The 20,518-nt window shown below is 59.7% G+C and overlaps 1 protein-coding gene across 1 annotated transcript; it reads left to right on the forward strand.

Moving 5' to 3' along the window:
• Positions 1-1,006: 1,006 nt before the first annotated feature.
• LOC126645832 (patatin-like phospholipase domain-containing protein 6) lies at positions 1,007-20,042 on the forward strand. The gene is made up of 9 exons (XM_050326645.1): positions 1,007-1,172; positions 1,286-1,355; positions 4,990-5,106; positions 9,193-9,341; positions 11,233-11,385; positions 11,877-11,993; positions 13,181-13,277; positions 13,363-13,466; positions 19,960-20,042. Exons 1-9 carry the CDS (start codon positions 1,059-1,061, stop codon positions 20,008-20,010), a joined length of 972 nt encoding a protein of 323 aa, XP_050182602.1. The 5' UTR covers positions 1,007-1,058; the 3' UTR covers positions 20,011-20,042.
• Positions 20,043-20,518: the final 476 nt, after the last annotated feature.

Below are 20,518 nucleotides of genomic sequence, written 5' to 3' on the forward strand. Positions count from 1 at the left end.
CCATCCTGGTTTTCCCAATCCATCCATGCAGGGCTGCTCCCACATCGGGGTGATCAAGGCCATGGAGGAGTCGGGGATCCCCATCGACATGGTGGGCGGCACCTCCATCGGCGCCTTCATCGGGGCTCTCTACGCCGAGGAGCGCGCGTGCGCACCATGCAGCGGGCGAGGAGTGGCCAAGGTGGATGCTGGGCTCCCCACCCTGGACAGGGCCCCCCACCCACGGCCAGCCTTGCCTGGGTTGTTTCTAAACCAGCTTCTTCCTCTCCTTCTTCCCCTCCTCCTTCTTCTCCTCCTCCTTCTCCTCCTTCTCCTCCTCCTCCTTCTCCTCCTTCTTCTTCTCCTCCTCCTTCTTCTCCTCCTTCTTCTCCTCCTTCTCCTTCTTCTCCTCCTTCTTCTCCTCCTCCTTCTTCTCCTTCTCTTCCTCCTTCTCCTCCTCCTCCTCCTTCCTCTCCTTCTTCCCCTTCTTCTTTTCCTTCTTCTCCTCCTTCTCCTCCTTCTCTCCTCCTTCTCCTTCTTCTCCTCTTTCTTATTCTTCCTCTCCTCCTCCTTGTCTCCTTCTCCTCCTTTTGTCCTCTTTCTACTTCTTGCTCCTCCACCTTCTTTTCTTCTGCTGCTGCTTCTTACTCCTCCTCTTCTTTCCTTTTCCTTTTTCCTCCTCATTATTTCCTTCTCTTCTTCCTCCTTCTTCCCTCCTTCATTTTCTTTTCTCCTTCCTTTTTCTTTTTCTTCATTTATCTCCTCCTCCTCTCCTTCCCCCCCCTCCTCTTTCCTCTTCTTCCTTCCCTTTTTCCTCCTTCTTCGTTCATCTCCTCCTTCTCCTCTCCTTTTTCTTTCTCCTCCTTCCTCTTTCTCCTTCCTTCCTTCTTCCTCTTCCTCCTCCTTTCTCCTTCTTCTTTCCTTCTTCCTCCTTGTTCTTCTCACTCCTCCTTCTCTCCTTCAACTTCCTCCTCCTTCTTACTCTTCCTCCTCCTCCTTCCTTTGTCTCCTTCCTCCTCTTCCTTCTTCTCTCCTTATTTTTCTTCCTCCTCCTCCTCCTCCTCCTCCTGTTCCAGTGCATGAATTCAGTCTTTGAGACCGTCCTGGACCTCACCTACCCCATCACCTCCATGTTTTCGGGCTCGGCCTTCAACGCCAGCATCAACAAGGTGTTCCAGGACAAGCAGATCGAGGTGTGTCCCTCTGACCCCCCCCACCTTCCCATCACCCCCAGCGAGGGTCCAGCCCCTCAGGGACCCCTCCCCGGTGTCCCCACAGCGTCACCCACCCCGTGCTGTCCCCGCAGGACCTGTGGCTGCCCTACTTCAACGTCACCACCGACATCACGGCCTCGGCCATGCGCGTGCACACGGACGGTAAGAGCGCCCTGGGGACCTGGGGGGAGCTCCTGGGGGGGGCACCCTCGTCACCAGCACCCCAAAACGGTGCCAAGGGGGGCAAGGACAGGGCTCAGGGGGCTCAACCTGGGCGGTGGTGGCTTCTCAGAGCCATCTGTTGTGCCCCCATGGGGGGCTGGCTGTGCCCCAGGTCCCGGGTGGGGTTGGGGGCAGAACTGGGTGGGGTGAGGGGGCTGGAGCTGCACCCTGACACCGGGAGGCTGCACGAGCCACTAACACACCCACTCACCACTAACCCCAGTAACCCACAGCCCCGGCACGTGGGGCACGGGGGCACGGGGGTGGTGGGGACGCCACGGTGGTGGCGGGGTTGTTGTGGTGGTGGGGATGGCGTGGTGGGGTCATTATTATGGTGGGGATGGTATGTTGGGGTCATTATTATGGTGGGTCATTGTGGTGATGGGGATCGTGTGATGGTGGGGATGGTTTAGTGGGTCCATGGTGGCGATGGGGATGGTGTGGTGGGTCCATGGTGGCGATGGGGATGGTGTGGTGGTGGGGATGGTTTAGTGGGTCCATGGTGGTGATAGGGATGGTGTGGTGGGTCCATGGTGGCGATGGGGACGGTGTGGTGAGGTCATCGTGGTGGTGGGGATGGCGTGGTGGGGTCATTGTGGCGGTGGGGATGGTGTCATGGTGGGGATGGTGTGGTGATGGGGATGGCATGATGGGGTCATTATTGTGGCGATGGGGATGGTGTGGTGGGGTCATGGTGGCGATGGGGATGGTGTGGTGGTGGGGATGGTGTAGTAGGTCCGTGGTGGCGATGGGGATGGTGTGGTGGAGTCATTGTGGCAATGGGGATGGCGTGGTGGGGTCGTGGTGGTGATGGGGATGGCATGGTGATGGGGATGGTGTGGTGGGGTCATTGTGGCGATGGGGATGGTGTGGTGGGTCCATGGTGGCGATGGGGATGGTGTGGTGGGTCCATGGTGGCGATGGGGATGGTGTGGTGGTGGGGATGGTGTGGTGGGGTCATCGTGGTGGTGGGGATGGTGTGGTGGGGTCATGGTGGCGATGGGGATGGTGTGGTGGGTCCATGGTGGTGATGGGGACGGTGTGGTGTTGGGGATGGCGTGATGGGGTCATTATTGTGGCAATGGGGATGGTGTGATGGGGTCATTATTGTGGTGGTGGGGATGGTGTGATGGGGTCATTGTGGCGATGGGGATGGTGTGATGGGGTCATTGTGGCGATGGGGATGGTGTGGTGGGGTCATTGTGGCGATGGGGACGGTGTGGTGGGTCCATGGTGGCGATGGGGATGGTGTGGTGGGGTCATTGTAGCAATGGGGATGGCGTGATGGGGTCATTATTGTGGCGATGGGGATGGTGTGGTGGGTCCATGGTGGTGATGGGGATGGTGTGGTGGGGTCATTATTGTGGCGATGGGGATGGTGTGATGGGGTCATTATTGTGGCGATGGGGATGGTGTGATGGGGTCATTGTGGCGGTGGGGATGGTGTGGTGAGGTCATGGTGGTGATGGGGACGGTGTGGTGGGGTCATTGTGGTGATGGGGATGGTGTGGTGGGGTCATTGTGGTGATGGGGATGGTGTGGTGGGGTCATGGTGGCGATGGGGACGGTGTGGTGGGTCCGTGGTGGCGATGGGGACGGTGTGGTGGGTCCATGGTGGCGATGGGGACGGTGTGGTGGGTCCATGGTAGCGATGGGGATGGTGTGGTGGGGTCATTGTAGCAATGGGATGGTGTGATGGGGTCATTATTGTGGCAATTGGGATGGCGTGATGGGGTCATTATTGTGGTGATGGGGATGGTGTGATGGGGTCATTATTGTGGTGATGGGGATGGTGTGGTGAGTCCGTGGTGGTGATGGGGACGGTGTGGTGAGTCCGTGGTGGCGATGGGGATGGTGTGGTGGTGGGAGTGGTGTAGTAGGTCCATGGTGGCAATGGGGATGGCGTGGTGGGGTCCATGGTGGCGATGGGGACGGTGTGGTGGGTCCGTGGTGGTGATGGGGATGGTGTGGTGAGGTCATTATTGTGGCAATGGGGATGGCGTGATGGGGTCATTATTGTGGCAATGGGGATGGTGTGGTGGGGTCATTATTGTGGTGATGGGGATGGTGTGGTGGGTCCATGGTGGTGATGGGGACGGTGTGGTGGTGGGGATGGCGTGATGGGGTCATTATTGTGGCAATGGGGATGGTGTGGTGGGGTCATTATTGTGGTGATGGGGATGGTGTGGTGGGTCCGTGGTGGCGATGGAGATGGTGTGGTGGTGGGGATGGCGTGATGGGGTCATTATTGTGGTGATGGGGATGGTGTGGTGGGTCCATGGTGGTGATGGGGACGGTGTGGTGGGGTCATTGTGGCGATGGGGACGGTGTGGTGGGTCCGTGGTGGCGGTGGGGACGGTGATGCAGCGGCGGGGCCGTCGCGGCGGTGGCGGGGACGTTGTGGTGGCTGCCCCTCCTCCCTGCCTCGGTGGCGGAGCTCACCTGGGACATTTTGCCGTCCACGGGCCGCCCTGGTGGCCCGTCAGCAGCCTGGCTCTCGCTTTACCCACCCCTCTAACACCCACTAATCCCCCCTCACCCCCTCTAACCCACCCAAACCACCCCCCATCCCCGCTCCGATGGGGCTGCCGACGTCCCCCAGCCCCAGGCACCCCGTGGGTCACCTCCCCCGTGGCTGTGACCGTGTCCTCTCCGTCCCCCAGGCAGCCTCTGGCGCTACGTCCGAGCCAGTGCCTCCTATACCCCCTACCTGCCTCCGCTCTGCGACCCCAAGGACAGCCACTGGCTGGTGGGCGGCTGCTATGTTAACAATGTCCCAGGTCAGCACCGCCTCGCTCGCCGGGGCCACCGGCCTCCCCTTCCAAAAAACCACCTACCCCCCTTTTCCTCGTCCCAAAAACCCCACCATGTCCACCCCCTTTCAAAAAAAAACCCCACCACGTCCACCCCTTCCCAAAAAAACCCACCACGTCCACCCCCCTCTAAAAAATAAAAACCCCACCACGTCCACCCCCCTCCAAAAAATAAAAACCCCACCATGTCCACCCCGTCCAAAAATAAAAACCCATCACGTCCACCCTCTAAAAATAAAAACCCACCACGTCCACCTCTAAAAATAAAAACCCACCCGTCCACCCTCCTCCAAAAATAAAAACCCCACCACGTCCACCCCCTCTAAAAAATAAAAAACCCCACCACGTCCACCCTCCTCCAAAAAATAAAAACCCCACCACGTCCACCCCCCTCTAAAAATTAAAAAACCCCACCACGTCCACCCCCCTCTAAAAAATAAAAACCCACCACATCCACCCTCTAAAAAAAAAACCCACCACATCCACCCCCCTCTAAAAAATAAAACCCACCACATCCACCCCCCTCTAAAAAATAAAAACCCACCACATCCACCCCCTCCCACCTCGAGCCACTTGGACTTTGCAAAGGGCCGGTTCAGGGACGCGCCACGGGCTCCTCTGCCACCCGTGGGTGCCCTGGGGGCGCCCGTGGGGTGCAGACGGGCGGCGGGCAGGGCGAGGGGCAGCCCCCCCACCCCACCCCGTCCTGGGTGGGGGCGCGGGGCGGGCGGCGCTGACGGCGTTTGTTCCCGCCGGCGCAGGCTCGCTCTGGCGCTACGTGCGAGCCAGCATGACCCTCTCGGGGTACCTCCCGCCCCTCTGCGACCCCAAGGACGGCAACTTGCTGATGGACGGGGGTTACATCAACAACCTGCCAGGCAAGTAGCGGCGCCGCAGCCGCCGGCGCCGCGAGCGGCGGTTCCTTCCCCACCCTCACCCGCCAGGTGGGATCTCCGGCACATGGATGGATGGAGGGATGGATGGAGGGATGGAGGTGTCGGAGTTGGGCTCGTCCTGGCTCGGTTTGGAGGCTTCTCCACCCCAGGGGGAAGTTTCGTTGCCGGGCGTCGGCTCAAGGAGTGTCCGTTCGTCTCTTGGGGTTCTCCATCTCAGGTGGCTTCCCAGGGCATCTCCATGTTTCTTTGTGTTCAGGATGAATCCATCCACCCATCCATCCATCTTCCATCATCTCTTGATGTTCTCCATGTTCAGATGGTTTTCCAGGGCATCTCCACGTGTTTTCACGCGCAGGATGAATCCATCCATCCATCCATCCATCTTCTGTCATCTCATGGGGTTCTCCATCTCAGGTGGCTTCCCAGGACATTTTCATGTTTCTTTGTGTTCAGGATGAATCCATCCACCCATCCATCCATCTTCCATCCTCTCTTGATGTTCTCCATGTTCAGATGGTTTTCCAGGGCATCTCCGTGTTTCTTCACGTGCAGGATGAATCCATCCATCCATCCATCCATCCTCTCTTGGGGTTCTCCATCTCAGGTGGCTTTCAAGGGCATTTCCATGTGTTTCTTCATGTGCAGGATGAATCCATCCACCCATCCATCCATCTTCCATCCTCTCTTGATGTCCTCCATCTCAGGTGGCTTCCAAGGGCATCTCCGTGTTTCTTCATGTGCAGGGTGAATCCATCCATCCATCCATCTTCCATCCTCTCTTTTGGGGTCCTCCATCTCAGGTGGCTTCCAAGGGCATCTCCGTGTTTCTTCATGTGCAGGGTGAATCCATCCATCCATCTTCCATCCTCTCTTTTGGGGTCCTCCATCTCAGGTGGCTTCCCAGGGCATCTCATGTTTCCCATGTTTCTTTGTGTTCAGGATGAATCCATCCACCCACCCACCCATCCATCCATCCATCCTCCATCCCCTCTTGATGTTCTCCATGACCAGATGGTTTTCCAGGGCATCTCCACCTTTCTTCCCGTGCAAGATGAATCCATCCATCCATCCTCCATCCCCTCTTGATGTTCTCCACGATCAGATGGTTTTCCAGGGCATCTCCATGTTTCTTTGTGTTCAGGATGAATCCATCCACCCATCCATCCATCTTCCATCCTCTCTTGATGTTCTCCATGTTCAGATGGTTTTCCAGGGCATCTCCATGTGTTTTCACGTGCAGGATGAATCCATCCATCCATCTTCCATCCTCTCTTTTGGGGTCCTCCATCTCAGGTGGCTTCCAAGGGCATCTCTGTGTTTCTTCATGTGCAGGATGAATCCATCCACCCATCCACCCATCCACCCATCCATCCATCCATCCATCCATCCATCCATCCTCCATCCCCTCTTGATGTTCTCCACGATCAGATGGTTTTCCAGGGCATCTCCATGTTTCTTTGTGTTCAGGATGAATCCATCCACCCATCCATCCATCCTCCATCCCCTCTTGATGTTCTCCATGACCAGATGGTTTTCCAGGGCATCTCCACCTTTCTTCCTGTGCAAGATGAATCCATCCATCCATCCTCCATCACCTCTTGATGTTCTCCACAATCAGATGGCTTTCCAGGGCATCTCCACGTGCCTTCACGTTCAGGATGAATCCATCCATCCATCCTCCATCCCCTCTTGACGTTCTCCACGATCAGATGGTTTTCCAGGGCATCTCCATGTTTCTTTGTGTTCAGGATGAATCCATCCACCCATCCATCCATCATCCTCCATCCCCTCTTGATGTTCTCCACAATCAGATGGTTTTCCAGGGCATCTCCACGTGCCTTCACGTTCAGGATGCATCCGTCCATCTTCCACCGTCTCTCGGGACCCTCCCATCTCAGTTGATGTCCTCAGTGCTGATCGTCCTTCTGGGGCATCTTCATCCCCCTTGACCTGCTGGAAGAGTCACAGTCTTGTGTCACATTCTTGTGGCACCTCCTGGTGTTGGCACCAGGTGGTTTCCCGGATGATTTTCGTCCTTCGTGTCCAAAAGGGTCCCTCCACCTTGCGCCATCCTTGGCACTGGGTGTCCTCCTGGAGCATCCTCACCCTCCTGACGTGCCCACCACCTCCTTCCACCCTTCCTCATCCTCTCCTGGTGTCCTCACCATCATCTCTTGAAGTCCTCAGCACCAGACGTCCTCCTGGAGAGTCTCTGTCCTCCTTGACGTGCCAATGACCTTCCTCCATCCTTCATCATCATCATCATCATCATCCCTTGATGTCCTCAGCACCTGATATCCTCCTGGAGCATCTCCACCCTCCTTCACATGGGAACGACCTTCCTCCATCCTTCATCATCATCATCATCATCATCCCTTGATGTCCTCAGCACCTGATGTCCTCCTGGAGCATCTCCACCCTCCTTCACATGGGAACGACCTTCCTCCATCCTTCATCCTCATCATCCCTTGATGTCCTCAGCACCTGGAGCATCTCCATCCTTCTCCATCCTCTTCCATGAGCAAGCCCTCTCCAAACACTTGGTGGTCTCCTGGTGTCACTGGATGTCCTCCTGGAGCATCTCCACCCTCCTTCACATGACAACGACCTTCCTTCATCACCTCCTGGTGTCTTCACCCTGGACACCCTCCTGGGCCATTCCAGTGACCTTCCTCCATCACCTCCTGATGCCCTGACCCTGGACATCCTCCAGGGCCATTCCAACGACCTTTCTCCATCACCACCTGGTGTCCTGGCCCTGGAAATCCTCCTGGGTCATTCCAACAACCTTCCTCCATCATTTTGTGGTGTCTCCAACCTGGATGTCTTCCTGAACCATTCCAAGGACCTTCCTCCACCACCTGCTGGTGCCCTGACCCTGGACACCCTCCTGGGCCATTCCAAGGACCTTCCTCCATCACCTTGTGGTGTCCTGACCCTGGACACCCTCCTGGGCCATTCCAGTGACCTTCCTCCATCACCTTGTGGTGTCCTGACCCTGGACACCCTCCTGGGCCATTCCAAGGACCTTCCTCCATCACCTTGTGGTGTCCTGACCCTGGACATCGTCCTGGGCCATTCCAAGGACCTTCCTCCATCACCTTGTGGTGTCCTGACCCTGGACATCCTCCAGGGCCATTCCAATGACCTTCCTCCATCACCTTGTGATGGCTCCTGACTCCTGACACCCTCCTGGGGCTCCATTCCACCATCCGGACCTTCCTCCATCACCTCCTGATGCCCTGACCCTGGACACCCTCCTGGGCCATTCCAGTGACCTTCCTCCATCACCTTGTGGTGTCCTCACCCCAAATGTCCTCCTGGGCCATTCCAAGGACCTTCCTCCATCACCTTGTGGTGTCCTCACCCCAAATGTCCTCCTGGGCCATTCCAAGGACCTTCCTCCATTACCACCTGATGCCCTGACCCTGGACATCCTCCAGGGCCATTCCAAGGACCTTCCTCCATCATTTTGTGGTGTCTCCAACCTGGATGTCCTCCTGAACCATTCCAAGGACCTTCCTCCACCACCTACTGGTGTCCTGACTCTGGACACCCTCCTGGGCCATTCCAAGGACCTTCCTCCATCACCTTGTGGTGTCCCCAACCTGGGCCATTCCAAGGACTTTCCTCCATCACCTCCTGATGCCCTGACCCCGGATCTCCTCCTGGACCATTCCAAGGACCTTCCTCCATCACCACCTGATGCCCTGACCCCGGATCTCCTCCAGGGCCATTCCAAGGACCTTCCTCCATCACCACCTGGTGCCCTGACCCCAGATCTCCTCCAGGACCATTCCAACCACCTTCCTCCATCACCACCTGGTGCCCTGACCCCGGATCTCCTCCGGGGCCACCTCCATCCTCCACGTCCCCCCACCGAAGCTGCCGCTTGCCTGTGCCCCCCACCCCGTCCCTCCCTCACCTCCCTGAGGTCCCACCCTTGCTCTGACACCCACAGAACCCATCCCAACCCCCCTCCTCATGTCCCTTGTGCCACCACCACCCTCCCCAGGGGGCTCAGAGTGGGGGGACACCCCTCTGACGACCCCCCTTCCTCCCCGACAGCCGACATCGCGCGCAACATGGGGGCCAAGACGGTGATCGCCATCGACGTGGGCAGCCAGGACGAGACCGACCTGTGCAACTACGGGGACAGCCTGTCCGGGTGGTGGCTGCTCTGGAAGCGCCTCAACCCCTGGGCAGAGAAGGTCAAGGTGGGTCCTGCCAGGGGGGGCTGAGTTGGGTGGGAGAAGGTCCCGTTGAAGAAGTTGAAGAAAGTTGGAGAAAGTTGAGTCACGAGGCGCAGGAGGGACCCCCCGAGACCCCCAACCCCTCAGGGTTCTGAAATCCTTCTCCAGGAGGGGCGTGGGGGGTGGTTGGATCTGCTCTCAGACCCCGGGCCTGTCGATGGTTTGGGTCTAAGGGAGATGCAGAGGTCGATCCTCGGTCCTGTGGCATCGACAGGGGGTGAATTGGGGGCGTTTCCCGTGAAAATGGGGGGTGGTTGTTGAGAGTTATGGGAGGAAAGGTCCTCGTTGGGGTTATTTGTTACAGGGAGGGGAGAGAAAGCTGCTGGGGTGGGGTGGGGTGGGGTGGAATGGGGTGGGATGGGAATGATGGAATGGGGAAGATGGGATGGGATGGGGAAGATGGGATGGGGTGGGATGGGATGGGAATGATGGAATGGGGAAGATGGGATGGATGGATTGGGAAGATGGGATGGATGGGGTGGGATGGGATGGGATGGGATGGGAATGATGGAATGGGGAAGATGGGATGGGATGGGATGGATGGGTGGGATGGGATGGGATGGGATTGGGAAGATGGGATGGGATGGGGAAGATGGGATAGGATAGGAAGGGATGGGGTGGGATGGGATGGGATTGGAAGATGGGATGGATGGGGTGGGATGGGATAGACAGGATAGGATAGGAGGGGATGGGGTGGGATGGGATGGGCATGATGGAATGGGGAAGATGGGGTGGGATTGGGAAGATGGGATGGGATAGGATAGGATATAGGATAGGATAGGACAGGACAGGAGAGGGTGGGACAGGAGGGGATGGGGATACCAGAAGAACCCATGGCAGGATTTTGGGGTGCCCTGGGCGGTGTTTGGTCCCCATGACCCTCGTTGACCCCTTCCAACTCAAGACATTCCACAATTTCAGAGCTCAGGGAGCCTTTGGACGAGATTCTCAGGCACAGGGTGGCATTTTGGGGCGTCCTGGGTAGAGATTGAGATCTCCACGACCCTTTCCAACTCCCATTCCATCGTCCTGTGATGGAACACGAATCCCCCATCCCTCACCCCGCCCACTGAGAGCTTTGTAAAAAAAATCAGCACTTCCCGATTCCTCGGCCGCATTCCGGGGCAGATCGGGGACACTGGGGACACTGGGGACACTGGGGACACTGGGGACGGTGGGCACAGCGTGAGGGTGCCCCTGAAAGAGGAAGGGTTAATCGAAACACTTTTCCTGTAAACCCATAAGAGCCCCCCTTACCCCCTGTACTTCATTTACTGTAAGCTGTAAGGCTGTGTCCTGTACTAAGAGCATCAGACCTTAAAGGAACCACAACAAACACCAGACAAAGAACTCAACACCCATCAATCTCATCCAGAGGAGCCAAGGTAGACATTGGAATAGGTAAAGTAGGCCCAGAGCCAAGGGTTTCTTGAAGCTTGAACGATTAGAACACGAGAACAGTGGAGAGAACAGAAGGTCACACATGTCACCCGAGGAAGACGAGTAAAATGCAGACCCCAGGATGAAGGCAGGCAGGAACTCCCACCAAAATATTCCTCAAAATAGAGACCACGCCTCAATCTCCACCCCGACTCCACCTGCTATGAATATTGTAATCTAATGATGCAATAATATGAATATGCATATTATTATGTTGTAATCATGATTAGAAACTGTATAAATTGCTTGTTTTTACTGAACCACTTCGGAGCTATTTTTTTGTCCAGCCTGAGCTGGAAGCCACCCCGGCGTCGTTAATCATTCAATAAATCCCTGCTGTTCATAGGCTCAAAATTCTGCCTTTAAGCAGTTTTTTTTTAAAAGCTGCCTTTTTTTTTTGGGCATCACCCCCCAGGTGCCCGACATGGCCGAGATCCAGTCCCGCCTGGCCTACGTGTCGTGCGTGAGGCAGCTGGAGGTGGTGAAGTCGAGCTCGTACTGCGAGTACATCCGCCCGCCCATCGACCGCTTCAAGACCATGGACTTCGGCAAGTTCGACGAGATCTACGTGAGCTGGGGGGGATCTGGGGGGAAGGGGGAAAGAGGGGACTGGAGAGGCACAGGGGGTGTCCCCAAGCTGTGGGTCGGGGTTCTGAAGATCTCAGTGGGGGTGTCCCACCCGTCAGTTGGGGTGTCCAGACCATCAGTGGGGTGTCCCACCCATCAGTGGGGTGTCCTTGGCCATCAGTGGAGCGTCCCACCCATCCTTTGGCATGTCCCACCCATCACTGGGGTATCCTTGGCCATCCTTTGGGATATCCCACCCATCCTTTGGGATATCCCACCCATCCTTTGGGATATCCCACCCATCCTTTGGGATGTCCCACCATCACTGGGGTGTCCCACCCATCACTGGGATATCTCACCCATCATTTGGGGTGTCCCACCATCCCTGGGGGTGTCCCACCCATCCCTGGGGTGTCCAGCCCCCCCCTGGCAGTGCCCCAGCCCCTGTGCCCGGGGTGTTCCGTGGCCACGGACGGGCGGCTGTGCCCGCAGGACGTGGGGTACCAGCACGGCAAGGTGGTGTTCGAGGCCTGGCGCCAGGGGGACGTCATCGACAAGATGGTCCGGGACCGGCGCTCGGCCGACTTCTACGAGAGCAAGCGCATGGATGTGAGGGGGGACACCTGGGGGTGGGGGACTCCCTGAGGGTGGGGGACTCCTGGGGGTGGGGGGACTCCCTGGGGGTGGGGGACACTCTGAGGGTGGAGGGGACACTCTGAGGGTGGAGGGGACACTCTGGGGGTGGGGGGACTCCTGGGGGTGGGGGACACTCTGGGGGTGGGGGACACTCTGACCTGTTGGGGATTCCCCATCCCTAGGAGGGATTTTCCTCATCCCTGGGGGGTTCCTCATCCCTGGTGGGGTTTTCCTCATCCCTGGTGGGGTTTTCCTCATCCCTAGGAGGGATTTTCCTCATCCCTAGGAGGGATTTTCCTCATCCCTGGGGGGTTCCTCATCCCTGGTGGGGTTTTCCTCATCCCTAGGAGGGATTTTCCTTATCCCTGGGGGGTTTTCCTCATCCCTGTTGGGGATTCCCCATCCCTAGGAGGGATTTTCCTCATCCCTGAGGGGTTTTCCTCATCCTTGTGGGGTTTTTTTTCCTTCCCCGGGGTGGTTTCCTCATCCCTGGGGGGTTTTTCCTCATCCCTAGAGGGGTTTTCCTCATCCCTGGGGAGGTTTTTCCTCATCCCTGGGTTGGTTTCCTCATCCCTAAGGGGGTTTTCCTCACCCTGGGAGGGATTTTCCTCATCCCTGAGGGGGTTTCCTCATCCCTGGGGGTTTTTCCCCATCCCTAGGAGGGATTTTCCTCATCCCTAGGGGTGTTTTCCTCATCCCTGAGGGGGTTTTCCTCACCCCTAGGAAGGGTTTTCCTCATCCCTGGGGGTTTTTCCTCCTCCCTGGTGGATTTTCCTCACCCTGGGTGGTTTTTCCTCCTCCCTGGGGGATTTTCCTCATCCCTAGGGGTTTTTTCCTCATCCCTAGGAGGGATTTTCCTCATCCCTGGGGGTTTTCCTCACCCCTAGGAAGGGTTTTCCTCATCCCTGAGGGGTTTTCCTCATCCCTGGGGAGATTCCTCATCCCTAGGGGTTTTCCTCATCCCTAGGAGGGATTTTCCTCCTCCCTAGGGGGTTTTCCTCACCCCTAGGAAGGGTTTTCCTCCTCCCTGGGGGATTTTCCTCCTCCCTGAGGGGGTTTTTCCTCCTCCCTGGGGGTTTTCCTCACCCCTAGGAAGGGTTTTCCTCATCCCTAGGGGATTTTCCTCACCCTGGGGGTGCTTTTTCCTCCCTCCCTGGCAGGTTCTCACCTGTCCCAGCGCCGGCTTCACCGACCTGGCCGAGATCGTGTCTCGCATCGAGCCGGCCAAGCCCTGCCTGTCCGACGGCTACGGCGACGGTGAGAGGGGTTGGGGAGGGTCTGGGGGGGCAGATTTGGGGCTGGGGGCTCACCCTGCACCCCCTTTTTTTGCCCCCTCCCCCAGAGGAGTCTGATTACCTGACGGAGGACGAGGGGCCCGAGTCGGGCCGGGGCGAGGAGGACGCGTTCGCCGCCTCGGAGTGGGCCGGGAACGGCGCCCTGGAGGCTGTGAGTGACCTCAGGGACACCCCCAGAGTGAGGGTTGGGGGTCCCAAGGGGGTCCTGAGCCCGGGTATGGGGGCGTGTGGTGATGGAGACCCCCCCAGACTGGGGGTTTGGGGTCCCAAGGGGGTCCTGAGCCTGGGTGGGGGGTGTGGTGATGGAGACCCCCCCAGACTGGGGGTTTGGGGTCCCAAGGGTGTCCTGAGCCTGGGTGGGGGGGTGTGTGGTCAGGGAGACCCCCCCAAATTGGAGTGTCCTTGGTTTTGGGGTCCCAAGGGTGTCCTGAGCCCGGGTGGGGGGGTTTGTGGTCATGGAGACCCCCCCAAATTGGGGCGTCCCTGGGTTTGGGGGCCCTGAGCTCACACATGGGGAATGGGATCATGGAGACCTCCCAAATTGGGGTGTCCCTGGGGTTGGGGGTCCCAAGGGTGTCCTGAGCCCGGGTATGGGGGGGTGTGGTGATGGAGACCCCCCAGACTGGGGTGTCCTCGGTTTTGGGGGTCCTGACCCAGGGTAGGGGGGTTTGTGGTCATGGAGACCTCCCCAAATTGGGGTGTCCTCAGTTTTGGGGTCCCAGGGTGTCCTGAGCCTGGGTAGGGGGGTGTGTGGTCATGGAGACCCCTCCAAATTGGGGTGTCCTTGGGGTTTGGGGGTCCCAAGGGTGTCCTGAGCCCAGGTAGGGGGGTTTGTGGTCAGGGAGACCCCCCCCTAATTGGTGTGTCCTCAGTTTTGGGGGTCCTGACCCAGGGTAGGGGGGTTTGTGGTCAGGGAGACCCCCCCCTAATTGGGGTGTCCCTGGGTTTGGGGGTCCTGAGCCCACACATGGGGAATGGGATCATGGAGAGCCCCCCAAATTGGGGTGTCCTCAGTTTTGGGGGTCCTGAGCCCGGGGTAGGGGGGTTTGGGGTCATGGAGACCCCCCCCAAATTGGGGTGTCCCTGGGTTTGGGGTTCCCAAGGGTGTCCTGAGCCCACACATAGGGGATGGGATCATGGAGACCCCCCAAATAGGGGCATCCGTGGGTTTGGGGGGTCCCAAGGGTGTCCTGAGCCTGGGTAGGGGGGTTTGTGGTCATGGAGACCCCCCCAAATTGGGGTGTCCCTGGGTTTGGGGTCCCAAGGGTGTCCTGAGCCCGGGTATGGGGGTGTGTGGTGATGGAGACCCCCCCAGACTGGGGGTTGGGGGTCCCAAGGGGGTCCTGAGCCCGGGTAGGGGGGTTTGTGGTCATGGAGACCCCTCCAAATTGGGGTGTCCTTGGTTTTGGGGGTCCCAAGGGTGTCCTGAGCCTGGGTGGGGGGGTTTGTGGTCAGGGAGACCACCCCAAATCGGGGTGTCCTCGGTTTTGGGGGTCTTGAGCCCAAGTAGGGGGTTTGTGGTCATGGAGACCCACCCAGATTGGGGTGTCCCTGGGTTTGGGGGGTCCTGACCCAGGAGTAGGGAGTTTGTGGTCAGGGAGACCCCCTAATTGGGGTGTCCCTGGGTTTGGGGGTCCTGAGCCTGGCAGGGGATTTGTGGTCATGAGACCCCCAAATGGGGTGTCCTGGGTTTGGGGGTCCTGACCACATGGGGAATGGATCATGGAGAGCCCCCAATTGGGGTGTCCTCAGTTTTGGGGTCCTGGGCCCGGGTGTCCCTGGGTTTGGGGGTCCTGAGCCCACACATGGGGAATGGGATCATGGAGAGCCCCCCAAATTGGGGTGTCCTCAGTTTTGGGGGTCCTGAGCCCGGGGTAGGGGGTTTGGGGTCATGGAGACCCCCCCCAAATTGGGGTGTCCCTGGGTTTGGGGGTCCCAAGGGTGTCCTGAGCCCACACATAGGGGATGGGATCATGGAGACCCCCCAAATAGGGGCATCCGTGGGTTTGGGGGGTCCCAAGGGTGTCCTGAGCCTGGGTAGGGGGGTTTGTGGTTATGGAAACCCCCCAAATTGGGGTGTCCCTGGGTTTGGGGGTCCTGAGCCCACACATGGGGGATGGGATCATGGAGACCTCCCAAATTGGGGTGTCACTGGGGTTGGGGGTCCCAAGGGTGTCCTGAGCCCAGGTGGGGGGGTTTGTGGTCATGGAGACCCTCCCAAATAGGGGTGTCCTTGGTTTTGGGGGTCCTGACCCAGGGTAGGGGCGTTTGTGGTCATGGAGTCATTTGTGGACACCCCAAATTGGGGTGTCCCTGGGGTTGGGGGTCCCAAGGGTGTCCTGAGCCCGGGTATGGGGGTGTGTGGTGATGGAGACCCCCCAGACTGGGGGTTGGAGGTCCCAAGGGTGTCCTGAGCCTGGGTGGGGGGTGTGGTGATGGAGACCCCCCCAGACTGGGGGTTGGGGTCCCAAGGGTGTCCTGAGCCCGGGTAGGGGGGTTTGTGGTCATGGAGACCCCCCCAAATTGGGGCGTCCTTGGTTTGGGGGTCCTGAGCCCACACATGGGGGATGGGATCATGGAGACCCCCCCAAACTGGGGTGTCCCTGGGTATGGGGGTCCCAAGGGTGTCCTAAGCCCGGGTATGGGGGTGTGTGGTGATGGAGACCCCCCCAGACTGAGCATTGGGGGTCCCAAGGGGGTCCTGAGCCTGGGTAGGGGGGTTTGTGGTCATGGAGACCCCTCCTAATTGGGGTGTCCCTGGGTTTGGGGGTCCTGAGCCTGGGTAGGGGGATTTGTGGTCAGGGAGACCCCTCCATATTGGGGTGTCCCTGGGTTTGGGGGTCCTGAGCCCACACATGGGGAATGGGATCATGGAGATTCCCCAAATTGGGGTGTCCTTGGTTTTGGGGGTCCTGAGCCCGGGTAGGGGGGTTTGTGGTCATGGAGACCCCCCCCTAATTGGGGTGTCCCTGGGTTTGGGGGTCCTGAGCCCGGGTAGGGGGTTTTGTGGTCATGGAGACCCCTCCAAATTGGGGTGTCCTCAGTTTTGGGGGTCCTGAGCCCGGGTGGGGGGGTTTGTGGTCATGGAGACCCCCCCCTAATTGGGGTGTCCCTGGGTTTGGGGGTCCTGAGCCTGGGTAGGGGGGTTTGTGGTCAGGGAGACCCCTCCAAATTGGGGTGTCCCTGGGTTTGGGGGTCCTGAGCCTGGGTAGGGGGATTTGTGGTCAGGGAGACCCTCCCAGATTGGGGTGTCCCTGGGTTTGGGGGTCCTGAGCCCACACATGGGGATGGGATCATGGAGAGCCCCCCAAATTGGGGTGTCCTCAGTTTTGGGGGTCCTGAGCCCGGGTAGGGGGGTTTGGGGTCATGGAGACCCCCCCCAAATTGGGGTGTCCCTGGGTTTGGGGGTCCTGAGACCACACATGGGGATGGGATCATGGAGACCTCCCCAAATTGGGGTGTCCCTGGGTTTGGGGGTCCCAAGGGTGTCCTGAGCCCGGGTGGGGGGGTTTGTGGTCATGGAGACCTCCCCAAATCGGGGTGTCCTTGGTTTTGGGGTCCCAAGGGTGTCCTGACCTTGGGTAGGGGCATTTGTGGTCATGGAGACCCCCCCAAATTGGGGTGTCCCTGGGTTTGGGGGTCCCAAGGGTGTCCTGAGCCCGGGTGGGGGGGTGTGTGGTCATGGAGACCCCTCCAAATTGGGGTGTCCCTGGGTTTGGGGGTCCCAAGGGTGTCCTGAGCCCGGGTATGGGGGTGTGTGGTGATGGAGACCCCCCAGACTGGGGGTTGGGGGTCCCAAGGGTGTCCTGAGCCTGGGTGGGGGGGTTTGTGGTCATGGAGACCCCCCCAAACTGGGGTGTCCCTGGGTTTGGGGGTCCTGAGCCCACACATGGGGGATGGGATCATGGAGAGCCCCCCAAATTGGGGTGTCCTCAGTTTTGGGGGTCCTGAGCCCGGGGTAGGGGGGTTTGGGGTCATGGAGACCCCCTCAAATTGGGGTGTCCCTGGGTTTGGGGGTCCCAAGGGTGTCCTGAGCCCGGGTGGGGGGGTGTGTGGTGATGGAGACCCCCCCAAATTGGGGTGTCCCTGGGTTTGGGGGTCCCAAGGGTGTCCTGAGCCCGGGTGGGGGGGTGTGTGGTGATGGAGACCCCCCCAAATTGGGGTGTCCCTGGGTTTGGGGGTCCCAAGGGTGTCCTGAGCCTGAGTAGGGGGGGTTTGTGGTCAAGGAGACCTCCCCAAACTGGGGTGTCCTCGGTTTTGGGGGTCCTGAGCCCGGGTAGGGGGGTTTGTGGTCATGGAGACCCCTCCAAATTGGGGTGTCCCTGGGTTTGGGGGTCCTGAGCCCTCACATGGTGGATGGGATCATGGAGACCCCCCCAAATTGGGGTGTCCTTGGTTTTGGGGTCCCAAGGGTGTCCTGAGCCCGGGTAGGGGGTGTGTGGTCATGGGGACCCCCCAGACTGGGGGTTGGGGGTCCCAAGGGTGTCCTGACCTTGGGACCCCCCAAAATGTGGTGTCCTCGGTTTTGGGGGTCCCAAGGGTGTCCCCAATGTGTCCCCCACGTCCCTGTGGTCTCAGGGACCCCCAGGTGTGTCCCCAACGTGTCCCCAACGCGTCCCCAACGTGTCCCTGTCACCTCGGGGTCCCCCTGCCCTCCCCTCCCCCCCATTTACCGTGTCCCCAACGTGTCCCCAGTGTGTCCCTGTCACCTTGGGGTCCCCTCCCATTTGCCGTGTCCCCAACGTGTCCCTAGTGTGTCCCTGTCACCTCGGGGTCCCCTCCCCCCATTTGCCGTGTCCCCCCTGTGTCCCTGTCACCTTGGGGTCCTCCTGCCCTCCCCTCCCCATTTGCCGTGTCCCCAATGTGTCCCCAACGTGTCCCCAACGTGTCCCCATGTGTCCCCCATGTCCCTGTGGTCTCAGGGACCCCCAGATGTGTCCCCTCCCCGTGTCCCCAACGTGTCCCCTCCATGTCCCTGTCACCTGGGGTCACCTTGTCCCCCTCCCCCCATTTGCCGTGTCCCCAACGTGTCCCTCCTGTGTCCCTGTCACCTTGGGGTCCTCCCCTGCCCTCCCTCCCCATTTGCCGTGTCCCCAACGTGTCCCCTATGTGTCCCCAACGTGTCCCTGTCACCTCGGGGTCCCTCTGCCTCCCCTGCCTCCCCCATTTACCGTGTCCCCAACGTGTCCCCAACGTGTCCCTGTCACCTGGGGGTCCCCCTGCCCTCCCTCCCCCCATTTGCTGTGTCCCCCCATGTCCCCAGTGTGTCCCTGTCACCTGGGGTCCCCTGCCCCCTCTCCCCCATTTGCCGTGGTCCCCAACATGTCCCCAGTGTGTCCCCAGTGTGTCCCCCACGTCCCTGTGGTCTCAGGGACCCCCAGGTGTGTCCCCTCTCCATGTCCCCAACGTGTCCCCAACGTGTCCCTGTCACCTGGGGTCACTCTTGCCCCTCTCCCGCCATTTGCCGTGTCCCCAACGTGTCCCCAATGTGTCCCCAGTGTGTCCCCCATGTCCCTGTGGTCTCAGGGACCCCCAGGTGTGTCCCCTCCCCGTGTCCCCAACGTGTCCCCAACGTGTCCCCAGTGTGTCCCTGTCACATTGGGGTCCCCCTGCCCTCCCCTCCCCCCATTTGCCGTGTCCCCAACGTGTCCCCAGCGTGTCCCTGTCACCTGGGGGTCACCTTGCCCTCCCCTCCCCATTTACTGTGTCCCCAACGTGTCCCCAGTGTGTCCCTGTCACCTGGGGTCACCTTGCCCTCCCTCCCCCCCATTTACTATGTCCCCAACGTGTCCCCAGTGTGTCCCTGTCACCTGGGGGTCACCTTGCCCCTCCCCCCATTTACCTGTGTCCCCAGCGTGTCCCCCCATGTCCTCTGTCACCTGGGGTCCCCTGCCCTCCTGTCCCCCCATTTGCTGTGTGTCCCTCCCGGTGTCCCCAACGTGTCCCCCGTGTCCCTGTCACCTCGGGGTCCCCTCCCCCATTACCGTGTCCCCAACGTGTCCCTCCATGTCCCTGTCACCTCGGGGTCCCCTGCTCCCCCCATTTGCCGTGTCCCCAACGTGTCCCCAACGTGTCCCCAGTGTGTCCCCCCCATGTTCCTGTCACCTCGGGTCCCCTGCTCCCTCCTCCCCATTACTGTGTCCCCAACGTGTCCCCAGTGTGTCCCTGTCACCTGGGGTCCCCTCCCCCATTACCGTGTCCCCAACGTGTCCCAAATGTGTCCCCATGTCCCTGTGGTCTCAGGGACCCCCAGGTGTGTCCCCTCCCGTGTCCCCAACGTGTCCCCCCATGTCCCTGTCACCTTGGGGTCCCCCTGCCCTCCCCTCCCCCCATTTACTGTGTCCCCAACGTGTCCCCAACGTGTCCTCTGTCACCTGGGGTCCTCCTGTCCCCCTCTCCCCCCATTTGCCGTGTCCCCAACGTGTCCCTCCTGTGTCCCTGTCACCTTGGGGTCCTCCCCTGCCCTCCCCTCCCCATTTGCCGTGTCCCCAACGTGTCCCCCATGTGTCCCCAACGTGTCCCTGTCACCTCGGGGTCCCCTCCCCATTACCGTGTCCCCAACGTGTCCCCAACGTGTCCCTGTCACCTGGGGTCCCCCTGCCCCTCCTCCCCGTGTCCCCTAACGTGTCCCTCCGTGTCCCCAGGAGGAGGAGAGGACCCTTCGGCACCGCCTGAGCGCAGCCGGGACCCCCTGACCCCCTGCGGACCTCGACGGTTTCTGAAGGACCTCACGGCTCTACCTCCTCCCTCCCCCCAAAACCCAAAAACCCCCAAAACTCCCCTTCTGGCACTTTCCGGGGACCCTCCTGTCACAACCCCTGGGAGGGGTGTGGGTGACACGGGGGGGTGGGGTGGGACCCCCATTGCCCCTCCCCCACCTTGCACTGTTGCACTGGCCCAAATTCCCCTCCCCCCCCCTCATCCCATCCCAAATTTGGGGGAGGGGGAGGGGCAGCGACTGCTGTAAATGTTCATTTTCTTTTGGGTTGATTTTATTTTCTTTTTTAATTATTATTCTTCTTATTTAAACCCAAGCCGGCTGTAAATTTTATGAATTCATTCGTATTAATACGATTAATTAATTAATTAATTAATTAATTAAACCGAACAAGGTGCCGGTCGTCCTGTGGGGGTCAGAGAGGGGGGCGGTGGGGGGTGGCACAGGGTGACGCTGCCGTGGGCAGGGGTGGGATTGGGAGCAGG

The sequence above is a fragment of the Myiozetetes cayanensis genome, unplaced genomic scaffold (genome assembly GCF_022539395.1).
Source record: "Myiozetetes cayanensis isolate MyiCay16 unplaced genomic scaffold, myiCay2020 scf311, whole genome shotgun sequence".
Classification (NCBI taxonomy): Eukaryota; Metazoa; Chordata; class Aves; order Passeriformes; family Tyrannidae; genus Myiozetetes; species Myiozetetes cayanensis.